The sequence below is a fragment of the Anarrhichthys ocellatus genome, unplaced genomic scaffold (genome assembly GCF_004355925.1).
Source record: "Anarrhichthys ocellatus isolate YVR2014 unplaced genomic scaffold, GSC_Weel_1.0 scaffold30, whole genome shotgun sequence".
NCBI lineage: Eukaryota > Metazoa > Chordata > Actinopteri > Perciformes > Anarhichadidae > Anarrhichthys > Anarrhichthys ocellatus.
Genome location: NW_022280060.1, coordinates 3,107,183 through 3,129,642, shown reverse-complemented (window position 1 = coordinate 3,129,642; position 22,460 = coordinate 3,107,183). Strand labels below are relative to the sequence as shown.

At 42.3% G+C, this 22,460-nt stretch overlaps 2 protein-coding genes across 2 annotated transcripts in view; both read left to right on the top strand.

The window, feature by feature from the left end:
• The first annotated feature begins 17 nt into the window (after positions 1-17).
• Positions 18-8,975, top strand: safb (scaffold attachment factor B). Its single transcript, XM_031864113.1, has 21 exons — positions 18-309; positions 610-706; positions 1,700-1,764; positions 1,911-2,171; positions 2,272-2,331; positions 2,435-2,474; positions 3,300-3,726; positions 4,076-4,119; positions 4,197-4,303; positions 4,479-4,628; positions 5,029-5,117; positions 5,406-5,455; positions 5,575-5,654; positions 5,764-5,906; positions 6,069-6,201; positions 6,406-6,602; positions 6,758-6,935; positions 7,152-7,234; positions 7,337-7,395; positions 7,625-7,679; positions 7,801-8,975. The coding sequence occupies exons 1-21, from the start codon at positions 157-159 to the stop codon at positions 7,916-7,918; spliced, it is 2,589 nt and encodes an 862-aa protein (XP_031719973.1). The 5' UTR covers positions 18-156; the 3' UTR covers positions 7,919-8,975.
• Positions 8,976-17,396: 8,421 nt separating this feature from the next.
• lpla (lipoprotein lipase a) overlaps positions 17,397-22,460 on the top strand; it is an 8,052-nt gene continuing 2,988 nt past the window's right edge. Inside the window, exons 1-6 of the mRNA XM_031864146.1 lie at positions 17,397-17,631; positions 18,523-18,728; positions 19,314-19,493; positions 20,140-20,251; positions 20,898-21,140; positions 21,664-21,906. Coding sequence (XP_031720006.1) covers positions 17,529-17,631; positions 18,523-18,728; positions 19,314-19,493; positions 20,140-20,251; positions 20,898-21,140; positions 21,664-21,906 — 1,087 coding nt within the window. The 5' untranslated portion in view covers positions 17,397-17,528. The remainder of the gene's footprint in view (positions 17,632-18,522; positions 18,729-19,313; positions 19,494-20,139; positions 20,252-20,897; positions 21,141-21,663; positions 21,907-22,460) is intronic.

Genomic DNA, 22,460 nt, shown 5'->3' with positions numbered 1-22,460 from the left:
CGCGTAACGTCAATCGACTGGCTTCACCGCGGCCTCCATTTTGCAGTATTTTTGCAAGCTAGCTGCTCCCATTCGTAAAGTGCAGCATCAGTAAATAAAGTGCATTGAAAAAGGATTGTTTAAAAACCTGAAGAGATATCCTCACAGGCAAAAACGATGGCTGACCCATCCGCAGACGTGAACGTTCCGGAGGGCGCAGAGGTCCGCAAACTGTCGGAGCTGAGAGTGATCGACCTGAAGGCCGAGCTGAAGAAACGAAACCTGGACATCACGGGCGTGAAGAGCGTGCTGTCCGAGCGCCTCAAGAAGGTCGTTTATCTGCTCACTTGTTAAAAAAAACAACTAGGCACTGGATTTGACTGACCCAAGTAACTTAACGTTACTATCGAGGCCTGTATTTTGTGGCTTCTTGAACGTAGTCAACGCTAAAGCTAACGTTAGCTTAGCTTACGAGGCCTGACTGTGTGCTAGCTAGCGTTAACCGTTAGCTTACAATTGCTCCAAACAGCTAGCTAACGAACTATCATCTCGTGTCTATTTACATATTTGATTTTTGTAAAATAAAATGCTTCTGTGTGTTGAAGTGTTCGCATCTCTGTGATTAAACAGGCAATCGAGGAAGAGGGTGGAAATCCGGATGAGATTACCGTCGCTCTGGAGTCCAACCCAAAGAAATCTAATGTTACACCGAAACGGACTTCCAAAGGTAAAGTTTCCATAATACGTTAAGTGGACACCGTTTAACCTACACTGCACATGTCTGTACTATCCGACGGTCTGTCCCATTCGTTTCTGTAAATGCAAACATTTACTAGAAAGTCATCCGTTTCTCAAATCGCACATGGTAGCCTTAACCTTAAGTTACTCGAGGTGTTTCATTCACGGTCTTGATTTAAGAAACTACAGAAAACATTATAGTGTCTGAGAGACTGTCACCTGACGATGATCACCTATGTGGTCTGGTCACTTTCCATTAAAGTTGCTCGGTAACGTAATCAGTAGTTGAGGTGTGCAGGTTATGGTAATTTTATTAGGTAACGTTACATCTTCATGGAGTGGGTTTTTTTTGGAGCCGATTCAACTTTATGGTGATTATGGATGTAGAGTGGATGACATCTATTAGTTATTAATGCAATGCAAATAAAAGGCATCAAGCTGAAAATACAGCCTCTAAAATGACCATAATAACTCTCTAAAACAGTTTGAAGATAAACTGAACAATTCAACCTTTATAATGTAGTATTCTTTTATTTTTTTTTATTTCTGAGCTTTTCTGATGTGTAACCTGAATATGTGTGAAAGTCCATTTTGATTGTGAGTTTCCTGAATAACATGTTAAGTATATCTTAATGTGAACTTCCCCAGTGATCTCTCACCATAAGTGAATTATACTGTCAAATGAGTTGAATAAAATATGTTTCACTGTATTTATTTTCCATTTGCTAAAATGTACAGTGTGCAATTCCTTGGGCACGTTAGAGTGAGGAGTATTAGTACTATGGGAGGCTTGTCTTATTCTGTAACAAACACAGTTACAGAACATTTTTAGATGCATAAATGTAGGAGGTGTCGGTTGTATTGGATTGCCTTATGATTGTCCATCACCTGAAAATCTCACAGACACACACAAATCGTTTTCTTTGATACCTGTAAGATGCCCACATGAGCACTCGGTCTAAACTAAATGTATTTACTCTAGATGCAAGGCAAGAGAATGATGAACCAGAGGACAGTGCTATCGAGGAGGACTCTCACTATGGACTGGTGAGATTGCTTCACTTATTTTCACATGTCTTAAGCACTTCTGTAATGATGCTTTTGCATCGCCCTCCTTAACAACTGCGAAGTTCTTAATCGCTGTTGAATTGTTTTGTGAGTGTCTTCAGCAAATGTCCTCCTTTCTTATTCAGGAAGAGCCTCAGGATTACCACGAGAACATGCAGGAAATGGACATCCTCGACATGAACGTTCTGGATGACACGGAGAACGACAACGGGATACCAGCCGAGGACGACGAGGAAGCCGTGAATTCTCACTCTGACGAAGATGCGCTGTTGAAAGAAGTACATGACGAAGACCCGCTTTTGAATGAACAACATGACGATGACGCGCTGTTGAATGAACATGACAACAAGACCGTCGAGTCAGAAGATGAAGCAAGAGGCCCAGAGGTGAGAAATTCGACTACAAATGTGTCTACTAATTTTGATCTCTTATCTTTGTCTAAATGCCAATTTTTTAACGTGACTGCATTTGTATCTGTTTTCACAGAAGGATGAGTCTGAGATGTTAGATAAGACTGAACATATGACATGCTCATCAATCGATATGGTATGTTACCTCACACATATTTCTCACGTATGTAAAGCTTGTGAAGCTATACGGTAATGCACGCTGTCACAAACTGTCACATTCATTAAGTCTTTTCTTTTAGGCTCAGGATCCCGATGCAGATGACGTGCAAGAAGTAACAGGTACTGTAGAAAATTGTTTGGAAAAAGGTGGATGCATCTTTTTACAGTGTTGAGCTTGGAATGCAAACACGTAGTTTAGTTTCAACCAGGAAGGAGAGACTGGAAGCCCGAAGGGAATTGCTGGCTTTGTGTTGAAATTTGGTTAACCACAATTAATAATGTCCCTGGTTAAGAATGTCGATTAAGTTATGTTATCTTGCAGTAGTAAAATAACGGTGGTTAACAATTTTGATGCACATTGACAGCAATTATATTTCATGGTCAGGGACGTGTGAGCTGTTGCAGGTGATTGCAGTGTTTCCAGGTTGCCACATGAAGATCAAGACACTGAAGATCCATCAAGACTCATCAACTGTTTACAGCTTTTTAAAGACTCTGACTCGGAAATCAGCTGGACATGAAATTGCTGGACTTGGGCCAATGTTCTTGTCATCATCACGAATGGACACTGGGGAAAGTGAAAGGCTGAAAGAAGGCGGACTGCAGCAAGAATCTGCTGCTGCTGCTGCTGCTCTGCTGATCTTGTGGCTCTCTTCAGCATTGAACTCTTTGTCTGCTTTGGATCAGGTGAACACAGTGAAGTGGTTCGACTTGAAAAATTGAGCCCAAGTGTTAGTCGCATTAGTTGCTTAGTTGTCTTCCAGCCTTCGGGTTCTCTTCCAGTCTCTCGTTAGGGCCTACTTCATCGTTTTAATACATAGTTCTAAGAGCACAGGCCAGTGGTCATGACGTTCCTAATCCAGGGCTTGCCAGTTCCTCGTTAACCATTGCTGTGTTTCAGAAGTGATTAAACTCTGTGCCATTCTATTCCTGTTAAATCCGTAGAAAATGACAAAGTAGCCGGCTCTTGTTTATCTGAGCCACTTAACGAAGATCACCAGCAGAGCCTCGAGACGAACCCTGAAGAAGAGCGCGCTGCCACCGCCGGAGGGGAAGACAATGCGTCCGACACCGGTGCCAAGTCCGAGAACGCCGCCTCTGGAGATGCGGAGAGCGCCATGGATGTTGTTGAGACTCCCACCAAAGAGGTTGGGGACGCCCCGAATGCCCCAGAAGAGACATTTGACACTGAAAACGAAAGCTCGCAGGCCGTTAGTGTAAGCGAACAAGGCGCTGTGGGTGAAACTGTTGATTCAGAAATGGGGTCTAAGAAGGGTGAGGAGGATGAGAAGACAGAAGAGAAAGCTGCTGCGGACTCAGCCTCCACAGTGAAAGAGTCCTCTTCTGTAGAGGGCGATGATCAGAAAAAGAGGTTTGTTGCTTTCTGTCTACTAGAAACCAAAATGGCTATCTCTGTTGCATTGGCTCCTTTGTGCTAGCAAAATTTGGATGCTCTTTGGAGGTAAAAACGTTCTGTGCATTTGTCTTTGTTTTCATTTGTCATTCTTTACACTCACCTATCCCACTTTATTACCCAGTATTCTGATTGCCATATGGTATAGTTCCATTTACTCACTGTTAAATCACTGCACTATGGTACGTGATGTCACTGTCAGTTATATATTATATACCATAAAACACATAGTATATACATCTGTATGAGGAGAGATACCAGGTATTTCACTGCTGTATGTTTATTGCTTTTATTTCTTTGTCTCTAGCGCTGAGGAGAAAGATGGCACGACTGAGTCAAAAGATGAAAAAGGTGAGTGGATGAAGTTTTTTCCCCTGTTCTTGTCTTCATATTCATTGGATATATGCTCATTAATTTATTGTTTGTAGCCGCTGGAAGTGCTGCAGCAAGCAGTAGCAGGAATCTGTGGGTCAGTGGTCTTTCTTCCACTACTAGAGCGACTGATCTGAAGACCCTCTTCAGCAAATATGGCAAGGTTAGTCTATGCAGACCCACACCGTCGTCAAAAGGCCTCAAATTTACAGATCACCCGTGTTTGATCTAAAATTGAGGACTTAATATATATTTTTTCTCCTATTCTCTGGCCATCTCTGCCTTTTTTTTTTTTTTTTGTGTCCTTGCGTCTCCTCTATCTCTCCATTTTCCTGCAGGTGGTTGGAGCGAAGGTGGTGACCAACGCCAAGAGCCCCGGGGCTCGCTGCTATGGTTTTGTCACCATGTCTTCAACAGAGGAGGCCACCAAGTGTATCAGCCACCTTCACAGGACGGAGCTGCATGGCAGGATGATCTCTGTGGAGCAGGTGAGTGTCAGCAGTGGTCCCGCCCAGAGAATCACCCTCTCGATCTGAGTCAATCTTAGCATTTTTTTTTTTTTTATGCAGAACTACATTTTTTTTAGTTTGAACTAAAGCACCTGGCAATGAGTTTGTAAATGTAATCCTTGAAGTCTGTTGTGAAGCCTGTACTAAGTAGAGACATGAGTGGGTAATAGTAGGTCCGGTAACAAGGCGATTGTTACATTTGATATCATTTTGTTTAAAGATTAGAATACAGAAATGAATTAAGTTAAAGAGCACACGTAATCGGATGCCTACCAAAGAGGTGTCATTGTTAATTTTCATTGTATGGTATGATCAGTGTGAAATGAAATCTGTTCATTCAGCTTTTGTGAATAAGCACGTTCCTGTTTAAACATGTCAGGCTAAGAATGAGCCCGTGGGGAAGAAGCCAGCCGACAAGAACGACCCCAAGAAGCCTGGCAGTGACAGGAGACCGTCGTCTGACTCCAAGTAAGACCGCTCACAAGCTGCTGCATCTCTGAGAGGAGTCTCTTCCTAAAAAAAAAAAAAAAAAAGCCCCGTCAGCTCGGTATTTTGGTCCGGTGTGCTTTTAAGTACGACGGGCGCAAACATTTATAGTACGACATGCCCCAGTAGTAACCTACATCCACAGTAGTTGGAGCTCCTCAGTGTGGATAAGCTATCAACTATGTGGGAGAAAAGTAAACCATTAACTAAACTGTTGTTCTAAAATGTTGGTTGATACTGCGCTGGCTCAACTGTTCATGTTTTCTGTAGATCTGATGGAAAGGATGAGAAGGCTGAGGGAGACGGAAAAGATGGCAAAGGTGAGAAATGTGGGATCATTTCCAGCTTGTATGAAGAAAAAATGAAACACTGAATAAAAGTCACTCGTTTAACACATCTTCCTATTTTCTTGACCATATCAATTGTGTTTGTTTGACAGGGCGGAATGAGAGGACCGTAGTTATGGACAAATCCAAAGGAGAGCCCGTCATCAGCGTGAAAACCAAAAGCAAGGAACGAGTAAGTAAACGAAAGCTTCTTCCTCACAAGATGTTACTGAGATGCACCCTGGTCATTCATATGCCAGCGTACAAGGTCGCTATTTTACCTTTTCTTTCATTGTCTCCAGAGCTCAAAAAGTCGGGACCGCAAGTCACCCAGTAAGGAGAAGAAAGAAATCTTGTCGTTTGACCAGATCAAGGAGCAGAGGGAGCGCGAGAGACAGAGACAACGAGAGAGAGAGATCAGAGAGGTGGAGAGACGCAGGTTCACGTAAGGATCATTCTCTAAAATGTTCTTGCTGAAGGCTGAAGAAATGCTTTTTGCAGCGGTTTTGTACAATATGATTTAACACTGTTGACCTATATTTACAACATATACTCCCAAAACTGTACATGTGGTGCTGAGAGATCGATCTTTGCCATCTTCTTTCAGCGACCGGGGCGACCGGGACACCCGCGACACTCGCGGCGGCGACAACCGTCCGGACCGTGAGCGCGAGCGAATCCGTCTGTTCCGAGAGAAAGAGGAGAGGAAACACTTGATCCGGAAGAGGAGCTGGCTGGAGGTACTGTTAGTCACCTGTCACCCACATTTCCTACATTACATTTTTATCTGGTGCAAATCTTGCAACGCCTGTTGATTACAGTAATAGAAATATATGTTCATCTTGCTCCCATATATCAAGTCAATTTTCTCCTCGTCAGTTTTACTTTCTCACGAGTTCCATTTTTGATAATCTCACCGTGTTCATGAATGGTTTGACTCCCAGGCTGAGAAGCAGCGCCTCGACGCGGACCGCTTGGAGCGTCAGTTCTTGGAGCGGGAAAGGCTACGCATAGAGTACGAGAGGCGGCGCGAGCAGGAAAGGATCCTCAGGGAGCGCGATGAGCTGCGGCGGCAGCAGGAGCAGCTGCGCTATGAACAGGACCGCCGCCCTGTTAAGAGGCCCTATGATATTGATGGCAGGTAAATAATGACAGAATCATGAAATCACAAGATATTAGCGGGAATAAGGGTGAGAGCTTCAGTACTTCTGAATGCATGGTGTAGATATCGGGTGGATAAAGAGCAGCTCGGTGGATGAACTTCATGCTCGATGTCGTTGCCTGCTCCTCTTTTAGGAAAGACGACTGGCCTGAGAAGCGCGTGGCCCTCGATGACCGTTACAGCCGCTCTGACTTCGGTCGTCAGGAACGTTATCAGGACATTGACCACAGAGACCGGGGCCGGTACCAAGACGACCTGCTGATTGACAGGCGAGACACCACTCGCAGCGTCGCTGCAGACAGAGACGGGCAGGTAAGAAGCGTTGACCCGCGTCTCACTAAAGTTAGGATGCAACTCATGCACGTACTACAGTAAAAGCATAAATCCTTGATGGGGAGAATTGAACATGTAACTGAATGGTCATGAGTGACCTCACAGAGTAACAATGGATGAATGTTTTCAGTAAAAGTGTAGCAGCTGTGCAGGGACACAGAATGAATGAATTGTCTCGTGTCCTTTTTCTTTCAGCACTTCTCAGACAGGTCAGAAAGACATGGCAGAGAAGGCCGGGAGTCCTGGAGTGGAGGCTATGACAAACGCGTCAACACCAGGTGAGACTGGCTTCAGCTCGAGCCACATAAACACCGAGATAGTGTCCAGTGCTGACATTTTTCCTGGAGGGAAGAAAAATTTAAATGTTTTTTTTTTCTTAGGGAAGGAGGTCGAGACTGGGACTCTAGTCGAAAAATAGATGGAGACAGAACATGGCAAAGTATGCATACTTGTCTTTAATTGTGTATTGACGGTTTTTCGTGATACCATGATGTACATTTCGAAGTAGCTTTTAGCCCTCTGAGGATGGGAGTAGAAGATGGCATAACTATAGTAGCAAGCTGAGGGGTGATGGTGCCACGTGCCTTGAAACTATAGAGTTTTTAGCACGTAATGGCAATATAGACTCACAGCTATTCCACGTCTTATGTTTTGCTTTTTTGTTGCAGGTAGAGACGGGGCCATCCCAGGCCAGAGCCACATAGCACGTGGAGGAATAGCAAGGTGAGAAGTGAATATTTACGCCTCTTTTTTCATGTTATCCCCCCCCTTTTTTTTTTTTTTTGTACATTATATTATGGTAGAACAGTATCGATCATTGTGCGTCTGTGTTTTTGTCCACCAGCCGTGGAAGCTACATAAACACAGGAACATCTCAGTCCCTGTCTGGAGCTCTCAACAGGCAGAACCAGCTGCTGCAGGGCAGCGGGCTGCAGGGTGGAGCTTTTGGCCGACGCTACTGATGTCTGCCTGAAGACGATAGTGGGACTGTTTCGGGAAGGATGCGTCCATCTTGTTTTGTAAATTTTTTTAAAACCAGGATTTTTTTGTTTGTTTTTGACACAATTCCAATAAATTTTTTGATGGAGACATTTGTTTTTCTCATTGCTTCTCCCTTTTTTAGTTGTTTTTGTTTGTGTGCGTGATGTAGTGATCTCCTGCCTTGTATTTATCATTCAGTCCAACCTACCTTGTTAGTCTAACACAACTGCTTGCCAAGAATGTGTTTTATATGCAGGTGGGCCTGTAGTGGAAAGTCACGTCGGAGCTCTGTGTTGTGGATTAAGATGTTTTCTAGACACCTGGATCAATGGACCTAACCTCAAGTCTTCTCTCTGTATCCCAGTTTGTCTGAAGCATTGTGGATGTTTTCCATTCTCGTTAAATTTGCCTTTGTTGCAAGTCAGTTCTTCATCGCTTAAGGCTCCTTTTTGACGTCATTCTTTTTCCGATGAGTAAAATGTTTTTTAAAAGTAAATTCTTTCACATTGTTATCCATGCTTGTTAGTTTATTAGTTTATTTCAATCAGTGCTTTTTTTGTATTTGATTTGTGTGATTGTTGGATAATGGTAATAAATATGTCCCAGGAGCTGTTCACAAACTATTGATTAAGATCTGTTATAAAATCTAAATCTTACAATTTAATGTATTATGTTTCAGCCTATGTTTTCTGTAACTCAAATGTGTTTCTTTGTGTAGTTTTTCATAAAAGTGTTATATTTAGTGAAGTCCTGCTGTTTGGTTCATTTAAGGCCGTGCTCACAGGGTGAAATTGACTCCATAAATAAAAGATTTTTCATCTTTTTGCAGTGGTGCTACTGAAACAAATGCTCCCCGACTCTTATTTTAAATTGCCAAAATATTAATTTAGAATTCAATGTCAGGGGCTCACATTAAACACACAAACTAAACTAAAGCATATGAACTGTCATGACACTTTGAAGCAACAATTAAATTTCAATTTCTTCCATTAGACCTTTTTTTGACGTATGAAAATGCAGCGTTTACATTGGACGTGGCTCCATTTAGATTTGGGGATGCTCTGCCACCATTGAATGGTTTGATAATAAAATGATCGTGCCGCAAAGATGTGAAGACTTGATCGACAACTTACATTTTCATTTGTGGTTAATAGTCAATAGTGTACAAGATGAGTTTTCTTGCAAACTGATTATATAACAGGACGTTTCTCTCTGACTTAAATGGAATAATAATGAAACCACCAAGAGGCCATGATTCTCTTCAGTACTACAAACACTGAACTTTTGCACTCGGACTTCTGTTCTGGTGCCCTGAAACCTTTCCAAACAGCAGAGGGAGAAGTTACTCAACTTGGAAGTGCGATGAGAATGGATGTGCTGTATTTCACATGACTAAAAGACCTTCAGCCTAGACTGAAGAAATGAGGTTGGAAGCTAGTGGCTGCAACACCAAACCGAGTGGGTGGTCTGGTAGAACTGGTTGTAGTCCAACAATGTAGACTCGTGACAGACACCTCAGTAAGTGTCAGTGTCGCATATAACATTCTCATTGCAAAATAGCATGTTGTCCAGGATCACGTGTTTATTTGCAACAGGAGATGATCTTCTTGACCTCTGTACTTCACGGTCATGACGATATGATTTCTAGATATAGCTCCTTCACTTCTAACTTCCCTTGGTTCTTATCTATTGCTGGATCCAAGTTCCTCTTTTACAAATGGAGTTCCTCTCTTCCCACCGATGCTTTCCTCCTTCAGGACACAGCTACTCCTATCATGAAGTGCAAGATATGACTCATAGTGTGTGCATATTGCTGGAGAAGTGCTCAACAGCAGGCTGTAAACTCTTGCTGTTGGTGTTAATTTAAGTTAATAAATAAGTTCGAATAAACTGTGAAAATTTGTTGGGTCTTTCATAAATTTATTTAGAAGTTGCTTTCAATGGTGTGGACAACCGTTTAGGGCACAAAGGAGGTCTGCACACTGTTCTAGGCTGTAATTAAATCCTTTAATTCTTGCCTCAGTCCCGTGAGAAAGTGGAAAACAAAGGCTTGTTATCAACCCAAAGCATTATCACCTGCTGGTCAGCAATCCCCAAGGAAAAAAAAAAACCCCACACACCAGCAGGTGATAATGATTTGAGTTAATTACTGCCTCTACAAGAAATGCCTGTTTAAAAAAAAGAAAAGATAAATAAACTATTTATTAGGAGCCTAACAGAATGCAAGCCTCCTTTGTGTCCTGCAGTATAGTATTTTTAGTTTTGTGTCTTTTCCTGGATGTCTGCACACTTGTTCCCTCTTGTAAGAAAACTTTTAGCCAAGAAAATTGTTATTGCAGATGTGGCATTACGGGGGACCCCTGTCATTGTATCAAATCTGCAGGTCTGCAACTCCAGTAACACAAAACAACATGCAGGCATGGTTCAGAGATGTGCATTTGTCAGTTTGCAGCATTGACAGCATCACTGGCCCCGTCCCCAACCCACCTGTTGACCCTTATGTGGCAAATAAAAACAACAATTTTCCTCTTGTCGTTTTCTAATTGTCCACTAGAGGGAGATATATAATCACAAATAGAGGCAAGAACTGGTCGTTTCTATTCATACTTCAGGCATTAAGTAGATGTTATTATGCATATTAAAGGAAAGTGAGTGCAACGGTAGAACCAGCTGAAATACTTACTTTCTCATGATAAGCAACAGTTAAAACTGATGATTGCAAGCTTTGGCTGTTGCATCCATGTGGACATGGATGACAGCGGCGCTACAAGTGGAAAAGCTTGTGACAGAAGATAAATGCACAGAGGACATGACTTGTGAGTGAGAGGATGTTGGGGGTTAAATTGAGGACATGCATCAGTGACCAGCACTGAAAACAGTCCGCCAGATGTAGAACGAACAGCTTAAATCAACACGACTGAGCTGGAGAAGGCCAAAGACACTTCACCCGGACACATACACACTTACAGGCATATATGTGTCTGTAAGCACTCACAATGAGGTCAATGTAAATGGAATGCACACATACACACACACACACGCACCACTGATCTTCGGCGTCACCCCCGTGCTGTGCAACATCATTTACCCTGGCTTTTGGAATGTGTGCTTGTTTTCTCTCTCTGTCCTGATCAGCCATCTAGCTGAAGTGTCCTCCACATCTCTGTGTCTCTTGAGTCTCTCTCCTCTCACACTCACTGCTTCATTGTTTTATTAAATCACAAGGTTAATCTGTATTAAAAGTAATGTACACGAGTGAATGTATGGCAAGAGACTACAGCACGTGAGAAACAGACAAACACGATGGGATTCACATCGTATCACACAGCAGGTTTTCAGTAAGATCCTCATCAGTGTTTTCATCGCTACAATTGGTTCACTTCTCTGAATCAGTGGCAGCGCAAGTGGAATGTGAGACGCTGAAGCACGGTCGTGATGTTTGTGGTGCGTTCATGTGCATGTGCTCCTCTTATACAGTATGTTAGGCTGCAATACACCAGACCTGAGACCACCACAGGTGGATCCACCAGGAGCTTCCTTGGACAGCTGAGGGAAATCAAAGCTGAGCTAACATCCTTATTATGTTTCAACAGAAATGAAGCTCGGAACAACAGCTCAAACTGCAGGGAGGAGGAGATGGTCTGCAGAGCTTCAGTGTCGTGGGTCAAAAAAATGCAGAAAGGGAGAGAGATAAGGCGATATATAGTCTATCTACTGTATCCGCCCTGCCCTCTTTCTGCCAACAAATGTCTTTTGAGAATATCTTTGTTAAATTGACCCATCATATAGACCTGGAATGATTTTTGAGTATGTTTTTGCAATCCTTAAAAGACATTTATGCTCATGGTTTTTAAGGAATTTAGGCAAAACCACAGAGAGATAACATATGTTTACATTGGGGGAAATCCTTCGTCTGCTGCCAAAACGATAATCCTGAGTTCATCACAATCATTCGTGCAATGCAGCCAGTCTTCATGATAAGGCTGCTGGGCAGCAGCACGGGAGGAATGATGCAAACTCTGATTCCTGTCTACCAAAGACATCGAGCTCAGACAGCAGCCAGACAGAAGAGAAGGGAGCGAAGGCCAAACCTGAGCCAAGATGGGTCATCCCAGTCCAAGACCTGGAGAGTCAGACATCAGGCTGCTGTCATCCGGGGCTGTAAGGGGGATGCTGAACACTGAGGGTAAAGTCTGTCCCCAAATGTTCTGTTGTTTCGGATTCATGTCTGAGCTGTTTCTCACCTTAAGACAATCATAGATTGTTCTCTCAGTCTTTAATTTGGGCTATTTCTTTACTATCTGTTTGCACAAAGAACAAAATATATAAATTAATGACTTCATGAAATCAATTTACTCTTTGACCAATCCTGTGAAACATCACAATTAGTGCATTAACAACCTACTTGGTATTTGATGTAGAATAATACATCAACGTGTTCATGTTGAAGTTTATTATTAGATAAGATTAGGGGTGCAAAATGATTCAAATAATTTAAACAGCAGAGTCAACAGGAATTGAAATTGACATTTCAACCCCTTCTCAACTGCTTACAGGCAAAACGCTGGCATCTTCTGGAGCAGTTGAAATCAAATAGTTATGAAATCTCTTCTCCCTCATGAGTTGGGACATCAGTGACTTGAGGAATTCCGGTCCGACTGGACTGGTGCTCACTGCTGTACGCACGGCGGCCCAAGTCGTCTGCCTTAACACGAACTTGACCAGCTGCCTGACACGTAGGACTCATTCAGCTGCTGCATTCCTCTCATAACATGCAGAGAAATCCACCGACACACATGTGCAAAAGCCCCTTTGCAATGTACAGGCATGACGGAGAAACTGGAGAAAACTCAACTGAGCAGGCACAGCTACAGGGTGTGGATCTCCACCACACACACACACACACACACACACACACACACACACACATACATATATGCGTCCTTGCTTTGCATCTCACTGTCGGGACTCTGTGTGCACTTATTTGCATCCATGACAAAAGTGTGTAGGCTTTTGTGTACTGGACACATAATGTGTAGAGGACAGTGTAAGCTCTGTAAGCTCTGACTTACAGAGGACACGCAGCAACAGATGTACAGCCTTCAACTCATTTGTTCCTCTGTGTGTGTGTGCATGTGTTTTTCCTATTCACACTTATTCCTCTGCACATACTGTACATGCATGCACACACACACTGTACGAGTATTTACATGCATGCCTTATCCAATTGGCATACAAAAATGTACTCATGCTGCGTAACAGTGCCTACTGCACCAGGACTTAGGTTTCATGCATATCTAAATATATATTTATATACTGTATATGTCAAACATTATGTAAGGAGAAGTTATTTAGCATTGCACTCCTTTAACATTGTCAGACTCACGATTGATCAATGCAGCAGAACCAGAAAGAACTCCACACATTCTTCTTCCTTCCGTCAAACATGCTATAAGAGATGGCTGATGTTTATGGCTTTCCACCGATCTCATTGTCACTGCAAAAGAAAAAAGACTCACAGCGAGGCCGCAGATGTGATTTCAGCTGCTTTTTCACTTGCAAAACCATTCTAATCTAATTTGTAATAATAATAATCTATGACATCCTGAATTCTACAGAAGAAAAGTAAGGGCTTTAAGACTCACAGTGTACAGTGGATACAAACACTCTCAGTGTATATTAGATATAAACACCCACATGTCCTGTGCACGCACACGCGCAATTCACGCATCAATTCGTTTTTCCTCGTTAAACTGCCGGCACAAGTGTATAACACAAACACTTCCTGTCACCCTTGAATAGAGGCATAAAATATTGGCTTCCTCACACACTCAAGTCTTTCTGCGGCTCTTTTATGACCTTGTTGTGTCTTTAGTAGGAGGCTCGTAAAGACTGAACTCCTACTGAGGAGGAGCCTTTCTTTCTTTCTGTCCTGCCTGCCCAGCAAATCTTTTTCCTCGTCTAATGGATTCTGAATGGGCAGTAAAGCTAAAATTCACTCTGTTGTTGGTTAATTAGAGCGGTCTCTTGAGCTTCCATGTCATTATGTGAAATACACCTTAAGATTTGTGAAACCAAGATTCATGAGTTTGTCTTTCCTCTTTGACATTATGCTCCCCAGCTGGCTTCAAGGTCTCAGCAGAAATCCCTCTCCTGTTGTGTCTGGACACAAGTGATGGCTATGAACGAGAGCGGAAACATTCAGATAAAGGGGCACACGATGTGATGAGGGCCAACGAAGACATGAAAAACAATGAGGGGATGACCTAGAACAGGCAGCAAAGAATACAGATTAAGGGACAGAGGAGAAGATGGATATATAACACCAGATAACATGAAAGTCTGCAGCCACATCTTCAGCCTACCGTGGAAGCCACATACTGTAAGCACATGGTGTTACCTCTCTGAAACGCAAGAATAGGGGTTGAGGATTTCACTATGTGCGTGTGTGTGTGAGTGAGAGTGTGTTTGCACGGCTGCTTCAACACATCTTGATGAGGTTTTTGTCCCATTCCATGGAAGCATGACTGACTGTGTGTTGTTGTTATTCGGGGTTGAAGTTACACCTGTGTTTGCTCCAGTGGTCATAAACACATGTGCTTATACTGGAGGAAACAGATGGAGGTCACTGCCTCGGACATTCAGCAGATTTACGAAGTCTGCGTCATCTCAACACCGCTCTGCTCATGATCTCTCAGAAGTTTAAACGGAGGAATGTGAAACTAACGTGCAGTCCTTTAGGTTTGAACGACTCCAGAAGAAGAATAAAAGGATGGTGAAGGAATTCCTCCCCAGCAGGGAATATATGTTCTCTCTGCAGTGATCTTTTCATTTCCTCAGCATGGTCTCAAGGTCAAAGCCAAACTAATTGGAGCTTAAAGGGACTGAGTGACATTAGACTGGGACATATCAGATCTGTATACGAGACAAAACACACCCGTCGCTACTGTCAACTGCTGCATTTTGTCTGCCCGTCTCTAATCAGCTGCTGCTCTCATTCTCCCCCTCTGTGTTTCTTCTACATCCCGTATCCCTCTTCTTGCATGCCAGGGTGTGTCTCATAAAGGATATGATATTACCGCCCTGTCATATATCTCTGTGGGTCTCCCTTGGGGTCAAGTACAGTAACTTCAGGGAATGATGGGGGAAAGGCATTTCTCCTCTCTCTAATCACTGGGTTGGGCCTGTTGGTCTGGCCATAAGCATCACCTTCGTGACAATCACTGGCAGACACATAAATACAAACACACCTCCTCATAGGCATACATACGCTTCAACATATCAGATAAAAGAAACGGGATACTATAATTAGAGAAGGAAAATAGCAGAAGTCGATGACTGAGGATGCAATTGTGCAGAAAATGCTGGTCTGTCATGAAGGAAAGTGAATCAGCTTCTTCCTATTTTTCTTTTGTATCCACGCTGACTTAGCATTTAAAGTTATGTTAAGTTTTTCTTTGTGAACATCTCAAAAAAGGTACTTGCCATTATTGAATCACCTTGAGATTTCATGACTTTCCCTGATTTTTATGAGAACCGCTTATAAACATGTGATGTTTCATCAAATGTAGAAGCTCAATTTGTGGCGAAGGGAAAGGTTACCGCTTCAGTACTTTTCTAGTGGGTTCTAATGAGGTCAAGGGGCAAAAAAGAAGGTTTTTGCAGAAAACTCAAGTGTAAAATGACTACTATGCAGGTAAAGGTAAACAAGACAAAAAGTAAGGGTTCGATGAATGCAACACTTCTCTTTTGCTTCTGTGGCTCTTTTTCTTTTTAAAGCAACACAGAACATTAAACAACACGGCCCCCTGAGTCATGCACCACACGTAATATTCTAATCCAAAATCTCATACAGTTTTATCTCTACGGGTTTTAGAAGAATAATAGTCCTGGGGGCGACATCTTACACTGACCTGATTCTCCAAAAACAAATGCATATCAGGTTTAAAAACAAGAAAACTTTATCCTGATGGAAAAACATATAGGCTATAGGTTGATCTGTTTTGTTGCCCTCAGTTTGTAGAGAAAACAAAGGTATAAAATATTCTCACGCAGTTGTTTTGGCATGAAAATCATCATAAAGCTTATGGGGGCTCGGACACATTTCCTTCATGCGTGCTCTCAGTCTACATGTGTCTTTGATTTCTCTAGAGTTTTTGAGTTTCTTCTGTGCCCCCAAGTGCTGCAAAGGGGTTTAACTACCAGCGTAGAGAATGGACCGAGCATCTAAACATCTTGTTTTCATTTTACATGACATGATATGAGATGGGAATGTACTTTTATTGATTTATATTCTTATTAGCTTTTTAAGCTTTGTTCAATAAATTGGGATCCAGTCGTGCTTTGTCATCGTTCTCGAGTGCAGACTCACCAGTGATCCGCCGATAGGAAAGGGGGCTTTCAAACACACACGCTCAGAAGATCTGCCTAAGATGATAACATCGGACTTGGCTTCAGTGGTCTCTGACTGACAACACCATGGCATCAGTTAACTAAATCATACAATCAACATCAGTGATTATGTTTAGAAAAAAATCATGACCCTCTGATCAGGGAGATAACTGGTGCTGGAGAGGTGTAAAATGGCTCCCGTAGCTGTGCCTACGGTGTAATAGAATCTGAATTGTAAGTCGCTTTGGATAAAAGCGTCTGCTGAATGACTGTAATGTAATGTAATGTGATGTATTTCGGTATGAAAATACTACAATTCACTAGCTTGTGACAGACTGTGCTGTTAGCACTGTGATTTAATTGTCTTACTTATCTTCAATTGTTTGTCTTTGATGTATACCCAGGAGGACTCCTGGAGAGCAGTACTGTGCTGACTGGATTATCAGTGAATTAAAGTAAACTGACATTAAATTGCAAGTGACAGAGCCATAAATGAATTGGATAAAATGTTACATATTGTCTTATTCAACAAATATAACAAAACATGTTTGTGAAATACATTGCCTACCCTAGCTTTAAGTACATTTTGCTGATAATACTTTCATACTTTTACTTTAAAAGCATTTTCAATGCAGGAATTTTATTTAATAATATTGGCTTGAATGTGTAAAAAAAATATAGATTAGTCATTTAATTTTCCACATACATTCTTGCTTCTGTTCAACAGCTTATTATGAGTTATGAACAAACACATTTAACAATGTAAATTTGTCCTAAATTCTGAGGCAACTTTACTGCAAAACTTTGCTAAAAATCAAACAATCTAATTGATAGTTGATAATTGGCACTAATGACACCGTTTCTATGAAGCTAATGACACATCCCGGTGCGCTGCAGTTAGTCAGCTCTCCTGTGCAGAAGATTGTGAATGATTTCCCTTTAGCGATTTCAGAGCTGGGACAAAGTTTAAACTCCGCCCCTCTGACCGTCAGCCAATCATGTTTGAATATTCAAATGAGCCACCCATAAAGATGACTCGGAGAGACAACTGTGACAGACCATAAGACCTTTTACTCCTAAACCGCAACTCCATACCACTTTGTGTTTTGAATCATAGGCTTGGATATACAGCCGGTCCGCCGGACACCAAGATAACTTTTAATTCAGGATATTTAAGAAAAAAAAAAACTTAGCAATAATATGGGAAAAGAAAATATCAGTTTTTTGTCTGTTTGGATAATTTTGGGGAAAATCTTTGCAACTTTTTCTTCTGACCCTGAACTCACCACCACCACCGTGTTCGGTAAGAACGACCTATCAGCTTGTTTGCCTTACAAAGAGAATATTTTCCTGATTCATCCGCAGCTCTAATGAGGCAGCAATTACATGCGGGGATCAGGTTCATTCCTGCATGATGTTCCGTGTTGACCGCGAGTAACCCCGTGGAACGCTTTCACAGTTCAGGTCTGCATCCTATTGCATGCCATTTAGGTCCATGTGTGCATGAAGCAAAGCGGCTGCTACGGGCCTTTTGTCTGGAGAGAGAACAGAGGAAAAACAAAACACTACGGTGAAAAACAAGAATGTTATAAAATCGCATTATTTCCGAGTGTAAAAAACAAAAACATACTCAATGTTTAATTAGCAATACTTTTTACTGGTATTTGTTTCCACTTCAAACCATTTAGATTTGTTTGATTTTTTTTTTACAAGACTTATGAAGTTACAAAACAAGACCCAGTGGAATAATCTGGTTGTATCCAGGTTTTATCAATTGAAATTAATCTCTTAAGGAATTCCAGGCTTTTGACAATATTTTAATCTTTAATTCATTTTATGCTGGTAGAAGTACAGTGAAGACAAAAGGGGGCGACACAGCCATGCTCTATGTCTCTACCGGTCCACTGACACACTGGTGTGATCAGTGGTCCATTAGTTTGACAGATAGAAAAGCAGCAAGTTTCGCAATTTGCATGAAAAAGTTTCCTGTTTGTTGATGTGTGTTTATTTTGTCCTCGGCAAGACTGTTTCAAATTGCTGCCTGGTTGTTGTATGTATGTATGTATGTATGCATAGAACTGGAAGGTGTAATAATAATGTTCTTTAATGTTAAGTTTCCCTGACTTGTGCATGCAATCCTCTACATTTCTATCATACCATAATGATCTAATCCACTGCGTACTGTTTGTAACAGCAAACGCCACAGTCACCGGTACTCCGCTGCCGACCACTTCTGAATGGATCACAGACTTCACTGACATCGTGTCCAAGTTCTCCCTGCGCACCGTCGACATCCCAGATGACGACATGTGCTACATTGTGGCAGGCAGTCCAGAAACCATCAAAGAGTGTAAATTCAACTCAGAGACACAGACCTTCATTGTGATACATGGCTGGACGGTATGTTGAACTCAATGTATCTCATGTGAAGTTGTCACCAGCATGCAGTACTATAGAAAACCATGTTAAAATCACAGGTATTGCAGCAGGTTTATCTTATGGGTGCCTGGTTTGTTAATTAAGTATTTATTTGTGTGTTATGTATGTAGGTTATGTGCTCTGTTTTGTTTTGGTCCGCTCAGATGTAAAACTCTTATTTCTCCTCTGGCTCAGAGATAATTATGAAGTGAAATTATATCACCAATACCAGTTTTTTAAAAATGCCATAAAAACTGAACTTAAAATTGAGTCTTGCCAATGAAATGTCGGAATCGTGAATGTTGAGCCAAGTCCAAACTGATGAGATGAATGTAACAGTAAATGCACATTTCAGAGCAGACAGGCTGAGAACAGTGAGATCGCTCTGCACACAGAGCATGCATCTCCTCCTATAATGGGATTTAGTCATGCAACAAGATTTAAACCTGAAGACAATTTGGCTTCTCTCCAACCACACAACACACAGAATGAGGGCTAAAGCCAGAATGAATCACGACCTCAGAAATGTGTGTGACCGTGTGTGTGTGTGTGTGTGTGTTACTACAGGTGACCGGGATGTTTGAGAGCTGGGTGCCCAAACTGGTGTCTGCTCTCTACGAGCGTGAGCCCAGTGCCAATGTGATCGTGGTGGACTGGCTGACCCGCGCCAACCAGCACTACCCGACCTCTGCAGCCTACACCAAACTAGTGGGCCGCGACGTGGCCAAGTTCGTTACATGGCTACAAGTAAGTGTCTTCATTGATCAGTGTCCAGCTGGCTGACACGGAGCTGACAAACAGCTGGATCATATTCTCCTCATCCTCTTTGTCAAAAAGTGGATTTCCCCCACTGCTTTTGCATCACCAAAACTTTCACTGTATTCTACGTTAATCTGCCAGCAAAGAAGTTGGAGCAGCTGGAGAATCTGTGACAAATTTCTGTTTGATGATGTAATACTTTTGAACCCAGTGGTGCTGCTACAGATATGTTTTCCCTACTGATTATGATTTTAAATGCCCTATAAAGGTGTTTTATGGCCGTGTCTGTGGCTCACAGCAGCTTCTCATTACAAAGATCAGAATTTAGTAAAGGTGAGACTTTGTTTGAGCAATTTAAGGGAAAAAAGGGGTACTGGCAGGAATAATGCTTTCATTTGTTTGTCCTTTATTTACATCACTTCCAAGTTTAAAGCTTGTAAAGTTTTGGCAAAGCATACAATTACACAAATTAATCCTCATCTTGGATTATGTCCAAAACTCCATTAAGATTTGAACAGGTAAAGCCTACTATTAGTTTTAATCCCTCCAGCAAGTCTGTGGGATTCACTTTAAACTGTTTTATGTTATGTCCACATGTTCTTCTGGCACATCTGATCCATCTCCTCGCTTTCAGAAAGAGCTGCAGTTGCCCTGGGAGAGGATTCATCTGCTGGGCTACAGTCTGGGAGCACACGTGGCTGGAGTTGCCGGAGACCTCACAGACCATAAAATCAGCAGGATCACAGGTGAGAACATTTACGACCATGTGCATTGTGTTTTAGCTATAAGCATTTTGGCTCATTTCTTAGTCACTTTAATGTCTAAATTTAGTCTCTGAGCCAGTGAATTAATGCGTGCAAACATACCATACTGTACTGTATTGTAAGATACAGGCCCTGTTCGTAAAAACAAAACACTACACCAGTGAAATATAATCACCCGGCCATTCCAGGCCCGTATTGTAAGTGTGCTGTGAACCAGTCGGTGCCAGTATGTGGGTCCAATCCCCCTATTTGTCCCCATGGACTTTATTGAGTTGGGACATCTCTCTGACCTGCTTAGAATAATGGTGTATTTACTGTGATCAAAGGCAGGAGCCCATTAACAACCCGCAATCACTACTTCACATTGTCCTGAGCTTCAGTGGTTCTGCAGAGCGGCACATGAAGAAAAGAAACTAAAAGAAACACACACTCAAATGTTTAAATGTGCTGTTTTATCGGTCGATCAGTCCATAAAAGTGTTCATTCAGGAGGCGTTTATTTCAGCTTTTATGTGTCTTTTATGATCTACACACAATCAATTCTTCATGGAAAACCGTGCACAACAAAGAAATTCCTCCAAAACACTGTGAGGCGTCGCTGAAATTTGCCTCCCTCTCCTTTTATCTAGGTCTGGATCCTGCTGGTCCCACCTTCGAGCACGCAGACAACCAGAACATCCTGTCCAAAGACGATGCCCAGTTTGTGGACGTCCTGCACACCAACACCAGGGGCTCCCCGGACCGCAGCATCGGCATCCAGAGAGCCGTGGGCCACATCGACATTTACCCCAATGGAGGCACTTTCCAGCCTGGCTGCGACATCCAGAATACATTGATGGGGATTGCATCGGCAGGCATCAAGGGCCTCCAAAGTATGTTCACATGTTCTTCTCATTGTTCGTTCTTCTGCTTGTGATGATGCTTTGGGTTTGGTTACAATCTATATACTGTAAACTAAACTTCAACTAGATGACCTGGTGGCATGTGGGCATGTATCTGCCCTTATTATTTGACTCATTTCATATGTCCTGGAATGTAAAAAAGTTATGTATAAGTGACGAAAGCTTAAATTTAGGTTGAACTTTTTACTGCTCAGACCAACCTTTTTGCAACAATGGTTTTGTAAACTGTCAAGATAGGCTTGTGTAAGTTTACATGTTGTCAACAGACACTTTAAGTCTATAAAAGCTTTCAGAGCTACAATTAAAATATGTTTGCCTCCAGTCGTAACAGCCACAGATTCAGAGACGTGTTTTAATTACGCAAGGCAGCTAAAAGTTCAAAGTGAGAAACGCCGTAAAAGCCTCACACGAGGAAGACATTTACATCATTGCATGACGTCACGCCATAGAAGGTGCAGAGGGTTCACAAGTGTCTGTATTCTGTGTGCTTCAGATATGGACCAACTCATCAAATGTTCCCATGAGCGCTCCATCCACCTGTTCATTGACTCTCTGCTGAACACCCAGCAGCAGAGCATGGCCTACCGCTGCAGCTCCAGAGAGGCCTTCAACAGGGGCATGTGCCTCAGCTGCAGGAAGAACCGCTGCAACAAGCTGGGCTACAACATCAACAAGGTCCGCACGACCCGCAGCGCCAAGATGTACCTCAAGACTCGTGAAATGATGCCTTACAAAGGTAAACACGGGTGGGGGGGGAGGAACATGCAGAGAGGCGTTTGTAGGCTTTGCGTCCTGTGCAGTGCTAGAAAGAAATACTTTGATCTACTGAAAGTCTGACTGGGTTTATGGACTTTACCAAGGATTAGTCATATTCGAGTTATTGGATGCACATACCTTAATAGGAGTAATCCTCAGTGTGTGAGCTACTGTTGTTGAATGTGCTTAGTGTGGATGTGGCTGCCCGGAGCTGTAATTCATATTAGTACAGGTAGCAATGGTACAAATAGACTACACACAATGTTCACACAGCTGTAGACATGTACAACAAGTAGCAGGTATTAAGGAGGTCACACGAAGAAGAGGTCATGGGTATTTTAGTAGCTTGGAGTATGCTGAGGTAATGCAACACCACTACATGTGATACACTATGAATGGAAAAGTTTATTTAAGAATTTGGTAAAAGTCAGCATTATTTCTGTGCAAAGATTAGCATGCTTGGTAAACAGTTCTTTTGTAATAGATATATAAAAATATATAATTCATAGTGTATCACATGTAGTGGTGTTGCAT

Coding starts and splice junctions, on each gene's coding strand:
- safb (XM_031864113.1), top strand. CDS start 157: ATGGCTGACCCATCCGCAGACGTGAACGTTCCGGAGGGCGCAGAGGTC. Junction 1,765..1,910: donor AGGACTCTCACTATGGACTG/GTGAGATTGCTT, acceptor TTTCTTATTCAG/GAAGAGCCTCAGGATTACCA. Junction 5,456..5,574: donor AGACGGAAAAGATGGCAAAG/GTGAGAAATGTG, acceptor TTTGTTTGACAG/GGCGGAATGAGAGGACCGTA.